Below are 16,881 nucleotides of genomic sequence, written 5' to 3' on the forward strand. Positions count from 1 at the left end.
ATATACTATGTGCAGCAAATACAGTGAATATACAGTAAAACCTGTCTTCAACGGACCCTTTATTAAACGGAAAACTGTCTTAAACGGAAATATTTCACGGTCCCATGAATTTTGGAGAACAAAACGTGTAAAACTCCCTTCATTAAGCGGAAACTGTGTTACGCGGACAACGGAAAGAAAAATAAAAATTTAACGGAAAATTCTGAGTTCCGGACTACAGCGTTAGAAGATGTTTAGACATTCTGTGAGACATAAACATTACACTGTTTGCGATAAAATGTTCGTTCTTTTGTTAAATATTTCTGGACAGTGTTGACCTTCCCCAACCACTACTCATATTCACCCCACAAATTGTCCATAATCCCCGCAACTTAATGAAGAATCATACGGAATGTCGGAAAGAAGAAAAGGAGATAGAGGAAGAGGAGGAATACGATACCGAGTTCCAAGAAGAGTGTAGAATAAATACATATCAAGATTCTCTCAGAAGTTTAAAGGAACTGCAAAAATTTGCCTTACGAAGAAATGATTCTGATTCATTTAGTATAATTTCTCAGGCTAAAGTGTATGCGGAAAGTCAAGCAGCCAAGCAGCAATGTACACAGAAAACCCTGCTTGGCTATTAGAAAAATTAAAAAAAACGTGTGCATAGCATATTTTGTATTCATTGTGTGTGTGTGTGTGTGTATTTATTCGTAGAATAAAGAAGTACTGTAATCGAACAATGTACTTACAGCAATATATTTCCTCAGTATGCCCCTTTATAAGCATGTATTTAAAAAAAAGAAAGGAAAGGTCTACCTCCACTAAGCGGAAACCTGACTTTAACGGAAATTTTTGCAAGTCCCGCTCGATTCCGCTAAAGACAGGTTTCACTGTACATTAAACTAGCCAATCTTTCCAAGTGTTACTGTGGGCAACGTTTTACATTCTTCCTTACGCATATTTTATATAGAATTCGACTCAAAGTCACCCACAAAATTCGAACGTCTCGTATGGGCATTTTAGAGGAGCACCCTCATCCTTTTACTTCCATTCTAGGTCGAATATCTAAACACTCTGACATACGTGTTTATTTTAGACGAAAAGTGCAAACATCAAATTTCATAATCCAATGCTAAGGGATTCCGGGATATTGCCATTTTATTATAACAGGGACATATATTACAAAATAATAATAATATTAGCACCCATTTTTCTGCTTATCCCACTTTCTTCCCTTATATGTGAAATATCTTAATCTTAAACATGTGTCTTAATATTTTAAGTGAAAGGTTACAAATGTTAAACCTTTAACCTTAAGATTCCGAGTTATGGACTCTTATTATATTACTTGCAATCAATGCCTTTTATTCCCACACTTGTTTCTACTTTTTTAGATCAAATATAAAAAAAAACCGCTTAAACACGTGTTTAATTATTTTAAACGAGAAGTCTAAATACCGAATTTTATGTCTCTAACTTCAAGTGATTACGAGATATGGACATCTTATATAATAATTGCAATATCTGTCTTTTGTTTCTCATTCTCTTTTCTTAACTTCTAGCTCAAATATTAAGAAACGCTGAAACGTGTTTCAAATTATTTCAAATGAGAATTATATATACTAATTTTTTACCTCTAATCTTCAGAGATTAAGAGACATGCCTTTTATGGCATGTCTCTTATTATAATTTGTGGTACCCTCTTATTATAATTTGTGGTACCCTCCACTTTTCCTTCTTATCCCTTTTTTCCCTTTCTAATTCGAGAAACGCTGAAACACGTGTCGAATTATTTTAAATGAGATGTTCATATACCAAATTTCATGTCTCTAACATTAAGATGTTCCACGAAATGCACAATTAAATGTAATAAATGAAACCTTTATTTACCCCTTTCCTCTTTAAACTTCCAAAATTTTACTGTAGGTTAGAAATTATATACACTGTCTAAATTTCAAGTTTCTAACTTGAGCAGTTTGGCCTGGGCGTTGATCAGCAACTCAGGACTTCTTTATATAGAGAGATTAGCCTTTGATTAGCAGCGGACTTCACCCTCAGATCCCCTATTTACCCGGCGTAGGGCCTCGCACCTAATCTTTCAGCCTTCGTTTCTGTGCTTTGCACGTCGAGAAGTTGCTTATGACATTCTTCTTTGCTAAAAATTTAAATCCTTTCTTTCTATACAATAGGCATTTCGATCAGTGAAATGATAAAAATCCATCCCGGTCCAAGTAGTAACTGTGTTCAAAAATTCATTTCAAATGATTGACCCGTGTTTCACTGATGATGAGAGAGACAATTTCGAAGTTATTTTTATATATTGAAGACAGCATTAAAAATTGCGTCCTTCTCCAATTAAAATAGTAATTTCCGGAAAATCTGTGACATATTCTCAACTGTTTCTAATAGGTAGTTTATAAATTCAATAAGGAGTTTATATACCAAGTTTCATATTCTTAACATGTCTCTAATCTGAAGCGATCCCGAGATTTATTTATTTATCATTCACCTATAGCAGAGCTATAGCTCCAATTATAATAGGCAGTACAGAATGTATCCCCACCCTTTTTCTTCCCGCCTCTAAAACCTATAACCCGATTCCTGTTTTTCTTCTCGTGTTTCTTCTTCCTTTGTAGAATATGTATGTATGTATGTATGTATGTATGTATGTGTAGAAAACCAGTTAAACAACAAGTATCTATTTATTTTCAACGGGAAGACCATACAGCTTTCATGTCTCTACCCTTAAGAGATTCAGAGATATGGACATTTTTCTGTAATAATTGCCAGCCCATTCCGCTTTTCCCGTCAAATTACCAGAAATTCTTTAGTGGTACTTCATGCCACAAATCCCATGCATCTCAAACTTTCAAATTTCTAGCTTAAGCGGTTTGGCGTGAGTGTTGATCAGTTAGTCAACCACTCACTCATTCATTTAAGACTTCTTTTATTGACATATTATGGATGTTACTTCATTATTCACGTTTTAAACTGTTGGTAATTGTCTAACATATGAAGAGTTAGTGAAGAGCAACATACAAGAGATAGTGGTTGTTGCATTAGACATGTGCTACAAGTGACATTTAATTGTATTCCAGATGTATTTATTGAAAATTTCAGGCTTGTACTAGTTTCAAGACGAAAATACTTTTCCGAGCAGCAAAGTGTTATAGGTAGAAGTGTATTTAAGCCAGTAATTGCATTATTCTAAACTAAAAACTAAGTACCATATGCTCTTTGAATACAAATACATTCATTAGGGAAGTATTAATTCCTTAATGTAGGATACTTTCTGAAAGCAACACCTGGGACTACGGCATCTCTGTCGTAGAAAGTTCATTTTCGGTTCGTAAGGTTGTTTGTTCGTTCCCAGTCTCATCAAGTGGGCTTTGTGGTGAACAAACACAATGTACATGACCTTTTGGGTTTTCTCGTTTGCTCCTACTTTCTTCATCCCATCATTTCATTCACTCTCATCATCATCGGATCCTTTAGCGTACACGGCCTATGCATGGGAGGTAAACCGAAAAGTTTCATCATATTTAATCTTCTGAGTGACATGTTCAGTATTGAAAAAGCGACAGCTAATAAAAAGTCCAAATTCATAAAGTAAAGTACGTATTGCAAATAGCCAAGTTAGTACTGTGTCATCATTACACTCATTCGACAATGCTGATAAGCCTCTAATCTGTGACTGGCTTTCTAGTGCTTGTAACAGTGAGGACTGGTCTGAAAGTCTTAAAGCTGCTTCTCGGTTTACCAAACATTGTAGTCCAATTTTCAGCTCTAGAAAGACATAATTTTCACTACAGAGATATAGAGAGACAAGTTTTCTCCAGATTTTTATTAATATCCAATACTCTGTGTTATGGTAATAAAACACAAGAACATATGTGCACGTTTAATATACTATCAAATTAAATGGAAATCTAACTTAATCGAAATGAATTCTCTCGTTTCTATATTACTCTAACCTAACTTCAAGCCCTGCTAACAAGTTATGTTATTACCCTCCTTTTCGGAATTTTAAGTTAACGAGGTAAAGTTATCTATTAATTCCGTGGCCATATGTTAAAGTCGTGTTAATTCGCCTCTTAGTATTTCATTTCGCGCCCGTTTCGTTATATATTTAAAACGTCATTGTAAAAAGATCGTACTTGCGACTAAAAGTATTGATCTTATTGAGTGAGTATCATTAGACTAAGACAAATAATGGCAAGTAAAAGAATGCCATGAGACTATTGCTCTAAGGGAGTTGAGTAAATTACATCGAAAAGTAGGCGTAGTATTTGGGTTCCATATAAAAAAAAAGTTTTTGTATTTGTAGTACGACTTTCGCAATGTATCTTTTTCCCTAACAAGAGTTATACAAGGAATTCATACATATATAATAAAAATTCTCAGTAATACACATACAACCTCCAGCTAGAAATTTTAAAAAAGGCTATGTTATGTATTTTTCTAGGAAAATTAATTTATTAAATAATATTTTCTCTTTAATTGCTATATATATATATATATATATATATATATATATATATATATATATCTCACATAATTAGATAACGAGCTTGTAGAGTCTGTTACCACAAGCAAAGAAACGTGTATTGCGTACAACAAAGAAAAATACTTAAAAATATTTCCTTTCACGCAGATAACTTTAAGCTTTGATGAAATGATACAACGTTTGTAAATTAAATTTAACTCGGAAAGAAATAAACTTTGAACGAAAAGGACGTAGAAGATAGTAATAACATATTGAAAAATAAGAGAGAGAGAAAGAAAGAAAGCATAATGAAATTGACGTTCCCGAGGGATATTGAACGTTAGAATGAGGGCTAGAAGAAAATCAGATCAATGGCTTCGCCAAATTAAATTTGCAAAGTGCCAACAACCTGAAAAACTCTTACAACAAACTTTTATTTCTGCAAAATGCTGTTAAGGGTTATATTTACTCTTCCTATCTTTGTCGAAAGATCATGCGTAAAGGAAATCTAATTGAAATTCTGGTAAAAGACTTACACGTTTACATTCGAAGACATATTTCACAATATTTGATACCTACTTTGGTATTAACACTTTAAATATATCTAGAAATATGGCTTTGATAAATTTAAAGTATTAGGGTAAATAGTATTACTTAATCTTCACTATTCAAAATAATATTAATGCAAACTATTCATGTATTTTGGAAGTGAACTAGTGCCTTATGATTTTGATTTGAATGATATCTAACTTGATCCCTGGAGAAATTTGTTCTTGATTAGAATAAAGAATGTGTAAGTAAACGTTCAGTCTCCAAGTAGCCAAAAAACTGAAACCAAACGATAAAAAGTCTCTAAATAGTTGAATAATCAGCACACGGAAGATGGAGATAACGGAGAATTCTGAACAAAGGAAAAATAGAGAGAAATACGGCTAAAGTTTTAAATGCATTAACAAAGTACTTAGAATGTACTACGGAACAAGGTAATTCCCGTTCTCGATGTATTGAGAACTAATTAAAGCCAATTTTTAAAAGAATTTTTATTATCATAAAATAATAAAAATGATATCCATGATAAGGATATTTGTAGATAAAAATTACATGATGCAATGCAGTTTCAAGATATCAGAAACTTGTACGGTTTATCAACCCGATGACACTTCAAATTCTATATTGGTATTTGCAGTTATAACAAAGTCAACTCCTAAGCAAGAGCACATCACCTGATGAGGAAAGGAAGGAAATTTTCAGTTTAGCTAATCCATTCGAAATAAAATTGGGTGTTCAGTTTGTTTAGAATTACACGTTGTTCATTAAGATATTTTCAGAACGCTAAATATTAAGAGAAAACATTGGTTTCTGTGCACATACCTACGCTAAGCTTCCAGGTACACTATACCAAGGAAATGTAAGTCAACTATACAGGCTTCAGAGGAAACTTTTTAAATGATCAACTTTAAATCTGAGAAGCAAATAGCAAGGTTACTCACAATAACTTTACTGTATTAAGTTCATTGGATCACATACAATCTTGGATTGATTACATTGACTTTCTATTCTCTTAGAAATTTTTGTTTCCTGGACAATACAACAGACTTGGTAATAGATGTTGATTACGAAGTGGGTTGCTTTACTTTAAAGAGGTAACCCTATCATATTTTCTTTTATCTGATGTGAAATTCGTTACTTTTTATACTAGCGGGTTATTATTTCGGTTTAAAACTCAGTATTTGTGTGATAAAATGTGATTCTGAGTAATAATTAGTAAATTTTATATTCTATGTTGTACCCGGTTGTCTATGTACGTAAATAATTAAATAATTCAATTTTACACATTTATATTTTTATGTAGGATTTTAAAAAGTGAAAAGAAAGAAACAGTTGATGATATGTTCAAATAAAAAGAAATGTATGTATTTTCAGAAATGTGTGGTTCACTATTAAGTTCGCGTAGCTACCTGTTGGTAGGAGGTTCCTCATTACAGCTCAGAAAGACATTAATGCAGGTATATTTCAGAAAATTAACATATGTGAAGATACTTTTTGAAAACGAAGATTACTTTTCGACACATTTGCAACTCGTAGTGTCTTTTGGTGCTAGTAACTTAGAATGACAAATTGAAAGAGATGGTATATAGCATATACGAAGTGTGTTCGAAAAGTATCGAGCCTTTGGTTTAGCAAAAGTACATTTATTGATTTGGAAATCCGAAAAACTAATCCCGTTAAAAGTAATATCCTTGGTAATGTACACACTACACACTTCTCCCAGCGCTCCCGCCATTGTGGAAAACACTTCTGGAACGCAGTTTTTGAAATGGTGACCAATTGTGCAGTCGTATTCCGCATAATGTCTTCTCTTGACTCAAATTGAGTCCCTTTTAGCGGCATTTTCAGCTTGGGAAATAACCAAAAGTCTCATGAAGCCATGTTGGGTAAGTTTGGAGCCTGACGATACACAGAAATGTTGTGTTTGGCAATGAAAACCTGAATCAAATTTCGTGGATACTCTATTCATGCTGAAATTCTCCTTCAAAATTGAATGCACCTATCCGATTGAATGAAAGGTTTTCGCTTCGTTATCGCCTTGTTTTTGGCTAAATTTGATAGAATATCGCTGCTTATATTTTCCCGTAGTTTTACCCCCCCCCCCAAAAAAAAATCCGACGACCGCTTAATACACGTTTTCACTCGTTGGCCGACTGCCAGCGACTGATGCTTTCTGCGGACGAGAAAAATTTCATAACTGCGTATGAGTGTCCCCTCTACATCTAAACTGAAGAAAGGCTCCCGCTTTCATTGGTTTACGTGGGAGAAAATAAGGTTCGATATTTTATGAACACACGTCGTATTTGTTGTAATCCTATCGAAAATTAAGGATACTGTATACAGCATAATTATTGTTAATTCTAACAATATATTTACTTTCTTTTAGAAGAAAGAGCATATTCAAAACTTTCTGGAATAATTCCTAGAATATGTTGTAAATTGTTACAATTGTTAAAATAAGATAGAAAGTCACTTTCAAAATATTACTTTGCTCTTCACTAAACAGTGAAATACTCTAGGAATGTGTCTTGTAAAATAAGAGAGATATCAAAATATGTTATTTATAATGCCGAAGTTAGACATTGACCTTCACATTTTCAATCTGCTATTTACAAATGCTTATTCACACCACATCCACGCAATATAAAAAGGTAATATGAAATAATGAAGCATACAGAACACAAAATTAGTTTTAATAGATTTTTTTAAAGAAAGAAAATTAACGTTGTCAATTATAAGAATTTGTGAATAATGCGACAACGAATTACTACCAGTAAAACAAGAAAATAAGTGAGTCTTTATTGGATTGAAAGCAAGTGATTAATTGACAAATATTTCCAAGCGATCTGTGTTATCAGAATAAATATACAAGTATTTCATCAATAAATATTTATTACTAAATGGAGCATAACATGATTTGGCTTTAAAAATGAAGCTGCAAAATTTAGTATGGTACCCCGTACCTTCACAAGCTGTAATTGTGGAGAGTAAAACTCAAGTTATCATTTAATTTCTTGGTGGCGCATTGGATAAATTTCACAAAAAGAAAATGATATATATAATTCTACTGATATACAAATGTTTGGCAAAGTGGTGATATGAAAATACTTTCTCGAAAACGGAAAGTTTATTGAAAATCGAAATTTAACAACATAACTGGATCGTAATTGTATGTATGGAGCTCAAATCACTATGTTGCTCAAGAATGTAATCCCTCAGATTGTGGCGTGATTAGACTGTAGTTAAAATGAAACGAAATGAAGTCTTTCTAACGTCCTACGATTATGTTCTTTAAGCTAAAGGAGACGATGATTAAATCAAGTGAACGATGACGGAAGAATTTGTGGAATGAGAAAGTGGGAGGAAACAGGAGTGCACCGAGAAAACCCACCGACATGATGTTGTCCACCACAACCTTAGGGGGTCTACTTGTCCGGGGATCGAACCAAGGATCACATGCGCCAGAGGTATCCGCTCTACCACTGAGCCACCTTGCCCTCCTAGACTGTAGTTACTAATGCAGCCCAGAAACGATAATTCAATTCTTCACTAATTCACTATAGAGAAATCGATATATAACTTCTCAATACTATGTCTTAAGGTACGAACTTGTGCTAATGATTGATACTGATGGACTCACCTGTACGCGCAAAAAGCGTATGAAATTTACTTTGTCAATACAAATTGAATAAATGCAAAGATGGAGTTACCCTGTGTATTTCCTTTTGATACTTCCTTTTCATTTTCTCCATAAGAACTTACATTTCTTTATTTTTCAAGGCACTTTTCTTCAAAATGGAACGAGTAATAAATATTTTTTTTAGCCGCTTTATAATTATGCATATATTATATTTACTCGATGAAACCATGTACTTACTATTGTTATATATTTAAATGGGTAATGCGACAGATCGTCACAATAGATTGAATTAAACTGCCCGTTCTGAATTGCTTGACGTCAATGAGTCAAAATATTCACAACATTGAGGTATTAAGTTCTTTCGTATGCGCCCTTCATTTAAAAAGGATCTCATTGAATTCTTACATTCACTTGGTAAGATTATTGGAAATTAATTACAACGTAGAACAACTACAAATATATTCAGGTCCTGAAATTGAATAATATCTCAGAAACCTAAGGTAGAAGTTTCGAATCCGCGTGTTTGTTATTCAAGGGATAATCCAAATCTTAAGATTTATTTACTTTGCATTGCAAATAGATAAAGAGGAGACATTTCTTTATACATGAGATTTGTATAAAGATAACAAAGAAAGTTCGGTCGCCTTTTCATCCACTACCTTCAAACATCGATATGTCACCTAAGACTTACCTGGAAGATAAAAAATAGTCCCTATCATCATCGACGACCTTCTGCCAACGTTCTGGAAGACCATGGATTCCATCGCGGTAGAAATTGGTGGGCCGCGAAGCGAAGAAAGTATCAAGTGCATTGTGCACCTCTACTAGGGATTTGAACTGGCGTCCTCTAAGGTGATTGTCCAAGGAAAGGAACAGGTGATAATCGGACGGTGCAATGTCCGGAGAGTACGGCGGATGCAATAGTGATTCCCATCCAAAGCGTAGAATGGCGTCCTAGGTCATCCTAGCTCAATGGAGCTTAGCGTTGTCCTGTAACAGGAGGATCTCTTTGCGATTCAGAAGTGCTGGTTCTAAAGTTGAGTTTTTCTTGAACACGGCTCAACTGCTCACAGTACACAGCTGCATTTGATGCTCTGACAAGCTGGTAGCAGTTTCTGATGTATAATGCTGCGAGCAGTCCACCAAACACACAGGAGGACTTTCTTCTGGTGCGGTGCTGATTTCAGCTGTTTTGGAACCGGTTCATGGAATGCTAACCAATGATGACGGCGTCGTGAAACTTCGTACAGGATCCACTTCTCATTGCATGTCAACACCCTGTCCAGAAATGGCTTTTTCCTCAGACGAGACAGTAAAGAAACACAGGTGTCTGCTCGCGTTGCCTCCTGGTCGGGAATCAAATCATGTGGAACACATTGACCCAACTTGTAGTGCTTTCTTAGTTGATGGAGGCGCTATCGAATGCTTTCTCCACTCACACTGAATTCTGGTCCCAGTTCCTCACATGTTTGGCCACTGTTCGCCTCAATTGCTGCCTGAAGATCTTCATTTTGCACGTGTGTTGGTCGTCCTGCACGTGGTGGGTCTTCGAGTGTTTTGTTACCGTCCTTAAACTTATTAAACCACCGCTGTACTGTCCGCGTAGCCACGACATCCTCACTAAAGGCCTGGCATATCTTCCGTTCCTCTGCAGCGACGTTTGACCCCAGTTTGAACTCGTACAGCATACACGCCCTAATGTCCCATGTTGACTGTATCCTTACGCAAGTTCACCGTGTAACTGAACTGCCACAACCAGGTAGTACGTTGGATATACCCACACCAACAACTGACCGTCGCCTTATCTCCATTCACATTCAACTCACGGTGTGAGGGCCAATTGAATACAGACCTCCACAAAAAACCACAGAAATTTCTTGGTTATGTTTATATGTTACAAAGCACTTAGATATATCGAACGCTGTTTCTGCTTATTTAAATTCAGCACCAAAATTTAGAGGGAATGGCACTTTTAGATAGCGATTAAGTTGGTTATATGACATAATATAGGGTGAAGAAGTCCAGCTGGGTCGGCCAATCTTTCTTCCATCTCGATATGATAATTAAAAGCGTATATATAATCAGCGTATATATATATTCTGATTGTATGGTTCTCCATTATGCTAACTCCTAGATGTTATGCAACAAGAAAATACTTGCTATGATTTTTCCTAATGAAACAAATTTTGGAGCGAAAAGATTCTACGTTGTTTATAAATATATGCAACATCCTTATTTATCCACACTTAACTAGCATAATGTTGGTTGCGGTCAGGGGTAAAAGTGGATCTGAAAAGGTCACGCCGTCGTCTCCATTGCCTATCTTTCCCCATTGTATTTTTTTAGAAAGTGAGGGGACGTCTCAGATATATTCTGGAAGTGGGGGACAACGTCTCCCCGCGTTCCTCCTCACTTTTATCCCTGGTTGCTGTGCAAAGTAATAGTCTTACCTTTAATGGACTGATCTATAACCACAGGGAAGAGGGTAAGAAATATAAACTTTTTCATCATACAAATTGTGTATAATGTATCTCGTGTTCATTCCACGCTCATACTCGCTTTACGCGCACGCACACACACACACACACACACATTATATATATATATATATATATATATATATATATATATATATATAACAGGCAGAAAACCTTTGTAGGCACATCCATGCAATGCAGAATGATACGAAATTACGCAAGAGAGAACCCCTTTGATTTTTAATTTTACCTCTTACAATTTTCTTATATTTTAGTAATCACATAATGGAAATAACGTGAATAGCATTCTTTGTTTAGAAAGCAAAGTGTCATAGACGTGATGTCACTTTCATCAACAGTGTGTGTCTAATCATCAACTACTTATGTATTATTTATAACTATGCTATATGCATCTTTCGCTTTGAACAGGAAAATAAGTTGTTATTTTTTAAAAATTTAATCTTTTATTGGTCGAAAACAATCGTAACAACACAAGAGGTTATGTCTCTAAGACTTGATAATAGCTATACAACAAATAAATATAATACAGCTTGTATGCAAAAGTATACTAGAGTTAAATAATAAGACAAAACCAAAGGACATTGTACGATAAATTGTAGATACGACCATATAAGCAGTTAGCTTTATAAGCAGTTTGTTTTTGTAGGAACAAACTTCAAACTGAAGCAAATTTGGTACGCTTGAGTTGATAGACTCACGACAATGGAATTATACTAAGCAGGAACTAGCTAATCAGAGACAGTTAATAACAGAAATTATGAAAGATAGTCACCGATTCAGTTTAATATATTTGTTATCAGTAATTATGAAGATTAATGAAAACTTAACCGAAGGAGCATTTTATCAAATGTAAAATCAAATCACACACTCATTCACAAAATGAAAACTACTTCTTTTCAATTTAAGTGGTGCTATGTACAGAGTGTTTTATATTAAAATACAACATGTGCTGGTGCAATATATAATAGAGATGTGTATAGACAAACAACACTTGACTAACAACACTTCACAAATATAATGAAACATAGATGGAACTATTGTAGGACGTCCTCCACTGAAGCTACAGGACACACATTTCTTATACGTTAATTCATTCTTACTTTACCTAACGAAGATGGATCTAGCGTAGCTGAACATTTGCTTGTCATTGGTGACAAACTCTCCTTAGATTCAGACGTTGGCAGACAGAGATTTAAACAAGTAATTTGTGTGGATTTAGCATGTCTAAAAAGCAAAGTAACAAAAGAAGACGAAATATATTATTTGCTTTACACATAAAATGTTATGTGCTAAGAACTAAACTATATTAGTGAAGTAAATAAAATGTGTCATACTTGTAACTAAAACGAATTCAAAACTTATTTCGCGAACATAGTCTAATAGATTATTAATGATACTTATTTGCAATAGGTTATCAATAACTGCTACACAATAAATCTAAAATTTAATGATCTATTCACAATTAATAAAGAATTGAAAACTAAAGAGCTTTGAATAATATGAAATATGGAAATATATCTGCAACATGTAATTACAGCGAGAAATAACATAATAGTTGATACGGACAACCAAAATATAATATTGGATGATATTAGGAACAACTAGTTAAGGGGGTAGGGAACATACTATATTAAAGCCGCTTGCGGCCTTCTGGACCCCTTATGAAAAATGGTATATAATATATATAATTTAAATTATTATCACTTAGCATTTTTCACAACAGACCCTAAAGGTCTCATGCATCCTTAAGACCGCAGGTTTCTCAAGCCTGGCTTGGCCAGATGATTGCCTACTTTACTCTGACATTATTGTACTTTCTTTCGTCAAAGCATTTTATCTTGGCAAGTGAGTGAATATTATTAAAAGTGTTTTTGTCGCACTGAGTACTTTATAGAAATATTCATAAATAATTTATAAGGATTGTTTGAGTCCCTAATTTAATTTATATTACCAGCTGCAAATGAAGTATGTCGTCTGTTGCACAATACATTGTCCTAATATTGGTTAATGAAAGACTATTGAAGATAGATACTTCAACCTTGTAAGATACTTCATAATCATTAAGATGACAAAACTCTTTATATTTCGAATATTATAGATTTTTATTATAGGAATCTCGATGTATTACAGTTTTCGATTAACCGAAGGATTTTAAATTGAATCTGACGGTGCGTGAAGTCCCTGGTTCGATCCCAGGTCGTGCCAAGTGGGCTATGTGGTAGACAAACACTGTGTGCTTGTCCTTTCTCGAGATCTTCCTGTTTCCTCCATTTTCTTTGTTCTACCATTCATTCTTATCATCACCGTTTCCTTTAGCTTACATGATATAACCGTTAGACGTAGAACTCAAAGATTTCGTTTAATTTTACATTATATATCAGTCCTTATTACGTTTACGGAAAGAGAGCTCAGGTGATTGTGGATGGTTCAAACATCTTATTATAAAAGTGTAAAAGGTATGGAGTAGACCTTTCTATATAGTTGCCAAATGAATTACAAGATAGTTTCTCTTGTTAATATCTTACAAAATTCTTTATAACATTCTTTATTTTCTCTTTCAAAGAAGGGTATTATCTTTAAGTAAAAAAAGAAAAAAGAAACAAACCGTGTCTGAATTAGTTAAACTGTTCAAAATACAGAATTTGGACTTGACTAGAGGATCTCTTGTGTCTTTGGAACAATATAAAAAATTTACACAATATTTTATTTGTTGACATAAAATCAGAAATGCGAGAGAAAAGGTCGTATAATACGTTTGACCGATCGTGTTAATACGAGACGTATCCGTAAAGTTACAGTCCCTGTTGATGGACAAGTCATATTTTCGAACATAACTTGGATAAATTGGCTTTCACTGTCAGCCTTTCACCTCCCTCTTGCGTGTGTTTTACATTGCAATGGAGTTAAGTTTGAGTAGCATATGATTATAACGTATGCACCAATTCAGAATCCCTACAAATGGAAAGTGCTCTCTGTCATATGTTCTCTCCTAACACAATGTAAGCGCCCAGCGGATATTGACGAAGCACATGTTCTCGTTTACGGGATAATCTTGCTGGACAACAAAAACAAGAACAACATCAACAACAACAACAACAACAACAAAATTCATGTCGATGAAGAAATCACAACCAAAGTTGAATTTTGATTGCAGCAGCAACCCTAGAATTCTGTGCATGTGGTATACAAAAATTAAGAACTGTTTAGGTAATGGCGATAATTAGTAGTAGATTTTAGTGAAACACATTTCTTTAATGAATACTAGCAATTGTAACCTTAGTTTCCGAATCTGTATTGTATATTCTATTATATATAGATCTTGCAAAAGTACGCTTTCTTCACACGGAAAGAATAAAGAATATAGAAAAATACTTGAAAAAACTTTGTCTCAATATATTTGTTGATGCAAGTTCGGCTTCATGTGGTTACGTAAAGCTGCTTCCAAATGATTTTCCAATCGTTTTCTTGCACCCAAAGCCAAGTCAAGTCTTTTCTTGCACTAAAAGTGATGGACTCACCCAAATTCGTATAAATCTTTAGGCAAAATCTTTGGTCGATTCCCACTAAGCCTAAATTATTTTCTTTTTTAGAAACGCACGTTAAGTGGGTTTCCTTTGAAGTTGAAACAAATATAAATCACTTTATTGGAGATGAAATGGAAGAATTTTCCTCTTTTCTAGAGAAACTTCTTACATGGGACATTCATATTCTATACGTCGAAATATATAGTACGGGAGAGTTGGACAAAACTGGATACCGTTCTTATTTTTACTTTACTACGGAAAATGTGTTCAAGGAAATCATACATTAATTGTTTTTTAACTACAACATTTATTAAAGCACACAAAACACATATTGTTAACTAATTGTAATGATTGTGAAATTGTAAAGAAAAAGGTAGTTCCCAAACTATTACATATCCCGTTTTAGCATACCTGGGTTGGGCAAAACGGGATAGGGATTACAATGTGGAATTTGTGTGTGAAACTAACTGGAAAGCATTATTAACTGACAGAAAACGACTGTGAAGAAAATTTCCGCTTGAAAGAACAATGTCATTAGTAATCAGAGAAGTAAAATAAGAGTTTTTCATGTTATTATTTACAAAATAGAAAAGAAGACCTTTTATTTAGGCCTATAGCAGAACAAAAGACGCATGCAAAGGTGTCGTCATCTTCTCCGGCATTAGAACACGCTTCGTGAGCCCATTCTTGGCATCCATAACACTGGATCCAACCTTCACCAGCTTATAGTCGACGTACAGCGCAGTAAAGAAATGCAGGTTTCTCCTCCCTCTGCATTATTTTCAGACAATGACGACATGCATTCTTGGCTTCTTTCTGAAGGTTTATTAAACGTTTCTATGTGTTGACTTTTAACATCAGGACAAGGCGTTCCTTTGGATTTTTTTGTAGGCCTACTTTCAGGTTTGGCTGGACCTGGTAGCTCTGTTTCTTCCTCTTGCCGATTTCCATTTCTAACAAACTTCTTTTTGGAACGTTTTAAGGGGGATTTCGTAGCAGCCTTTTCTTCAATTTTCTTGGTCCTTTCTTGTAGTTTAATCATCCTTTCTTTTTCTTCCATTTCTAACTCACTCTTATATGGAGACGATGTTATTACGACAGTTTTCTTCTTTCTCTTATTAGTCATTTTTTCTGGGCTAGGTCCTTTTACTTGAAGTATAGGCGGAACAACCTTTGGAGAGATTTAAAAGGGTAGCTTTGGTCGATAACAAGAGAGTTCTAATCCTTTCTGCCCTGAGGATGCTGCAGGTTGGTCTGGCCGTAGGCTGTCTCCTGACAGGTTTGTTGGTTAATCTACTCCTACGATGTCCTTTGAAGAAGTTGCAGGTTGCTTTTGGTCTTTGCTTACAGCAGACTGGTGCCCAACTCCTGGAAGTTCTTGATGCATGTCTGGCGTAGGGTGGTCTGTGGTGACAGATGGTGCAAACATGCGATCTGGGAAAACGTCAGGATTTTAAGGACGTATGCCGGTTTTGCTAAAACCTTTAACGGCAGTTTCTGCAACAGCTACCCGTGAATACACTGCTCTGAACAGTTTTCCAACTTGGTAAATTGTAATGCACCTACCTGGATGGTTGAACAGCCACTTTCGGACTTCTTGTTCATAATACGTGCTCAGTGAAGCCATGAAACCGACATCCAGGGGCTGAAGGCGATGAGTAAGCAGTTCAAAAGGCCTAGGCCTACATTAATATATGGCTATTTAAAAAATAATAGGCCAACAAATAAATAGGTGGATCAAACGGGACGTAAAACAACTGTGTCCCGTTTTATCCAACTCATAAGTGTCCTGTTTTGTCAAACTCCGCCACTTTTCAAAACAAACATGGCTGCTGCATAAACGTGAAAGGAAAGTTAGATTAACTACACATGAGAATATTCGTTAATAAAAGCTTATTCAAATATAATACTCACTGGAATTTTATTCCCATATATGTAAGCAGTATAAGTAGAAAACAACGCACGTAAATGTAGAAAGTGGCAGAAAACAAAGCTCTAAGGGCTACAACTTTCCATCAGCTGGTGCTCTTGAGGCGAGACGAACTGAGAATGATGTAATGACGGCAGAGAACAAGTTTATGTCGTCATTTACTAGATAGCAGCGCTAGTCTGGTCCCTAGGCGACGTATCCCGTTTTGTCAGACTATCCTGTTTTGTCCAACTCTGCCCTATATAACTGACCATATACTAAGGTTTTCA

The 16,881-nt window shown here is 34.9% G+C and overlaps 1 protein-coding gene across 2 annotated transcripts in view; it reads right to left on the bottom strand.

Moving 5' to 3' along the window:
* Positions 1 to 16,881, bottom strand: part of LOC145660602 (uncharacterized) — a 1,167,369-nt gene that overhangs the window by 344,680 nt on the left and 805,808 nt on the right. For both annotated transcript variants that reach the window (XM_081725864.1, XM_081725863.1), the window contains exon 3: positions 12,264 to 12,382. In XM_081725864.1, coding sequence (XP_081581990.1) covers positions 12,264 to 12,382 — 119 coding nt within the window. The remainder of the gene's footprint in view (positions 1 to 12,263; positions 12,383 to 16,881) is intronic.

Source organism: Thermobia domestica, chromosome 9 (genome assembly GCF_964235325.1).
Source record: "Thermobia domestica chromosome 9, izTheDome1.hap1.1, whole genome shotgun sequence".
In the NCBI taxonomy this organism is placed as follows: domain Eukaryota; kingdom Metazoa; phylum Arthropoda; class Insecta; order Zygentoma; family Lepismatidae; genus Thermobia; species Thermobia domestica.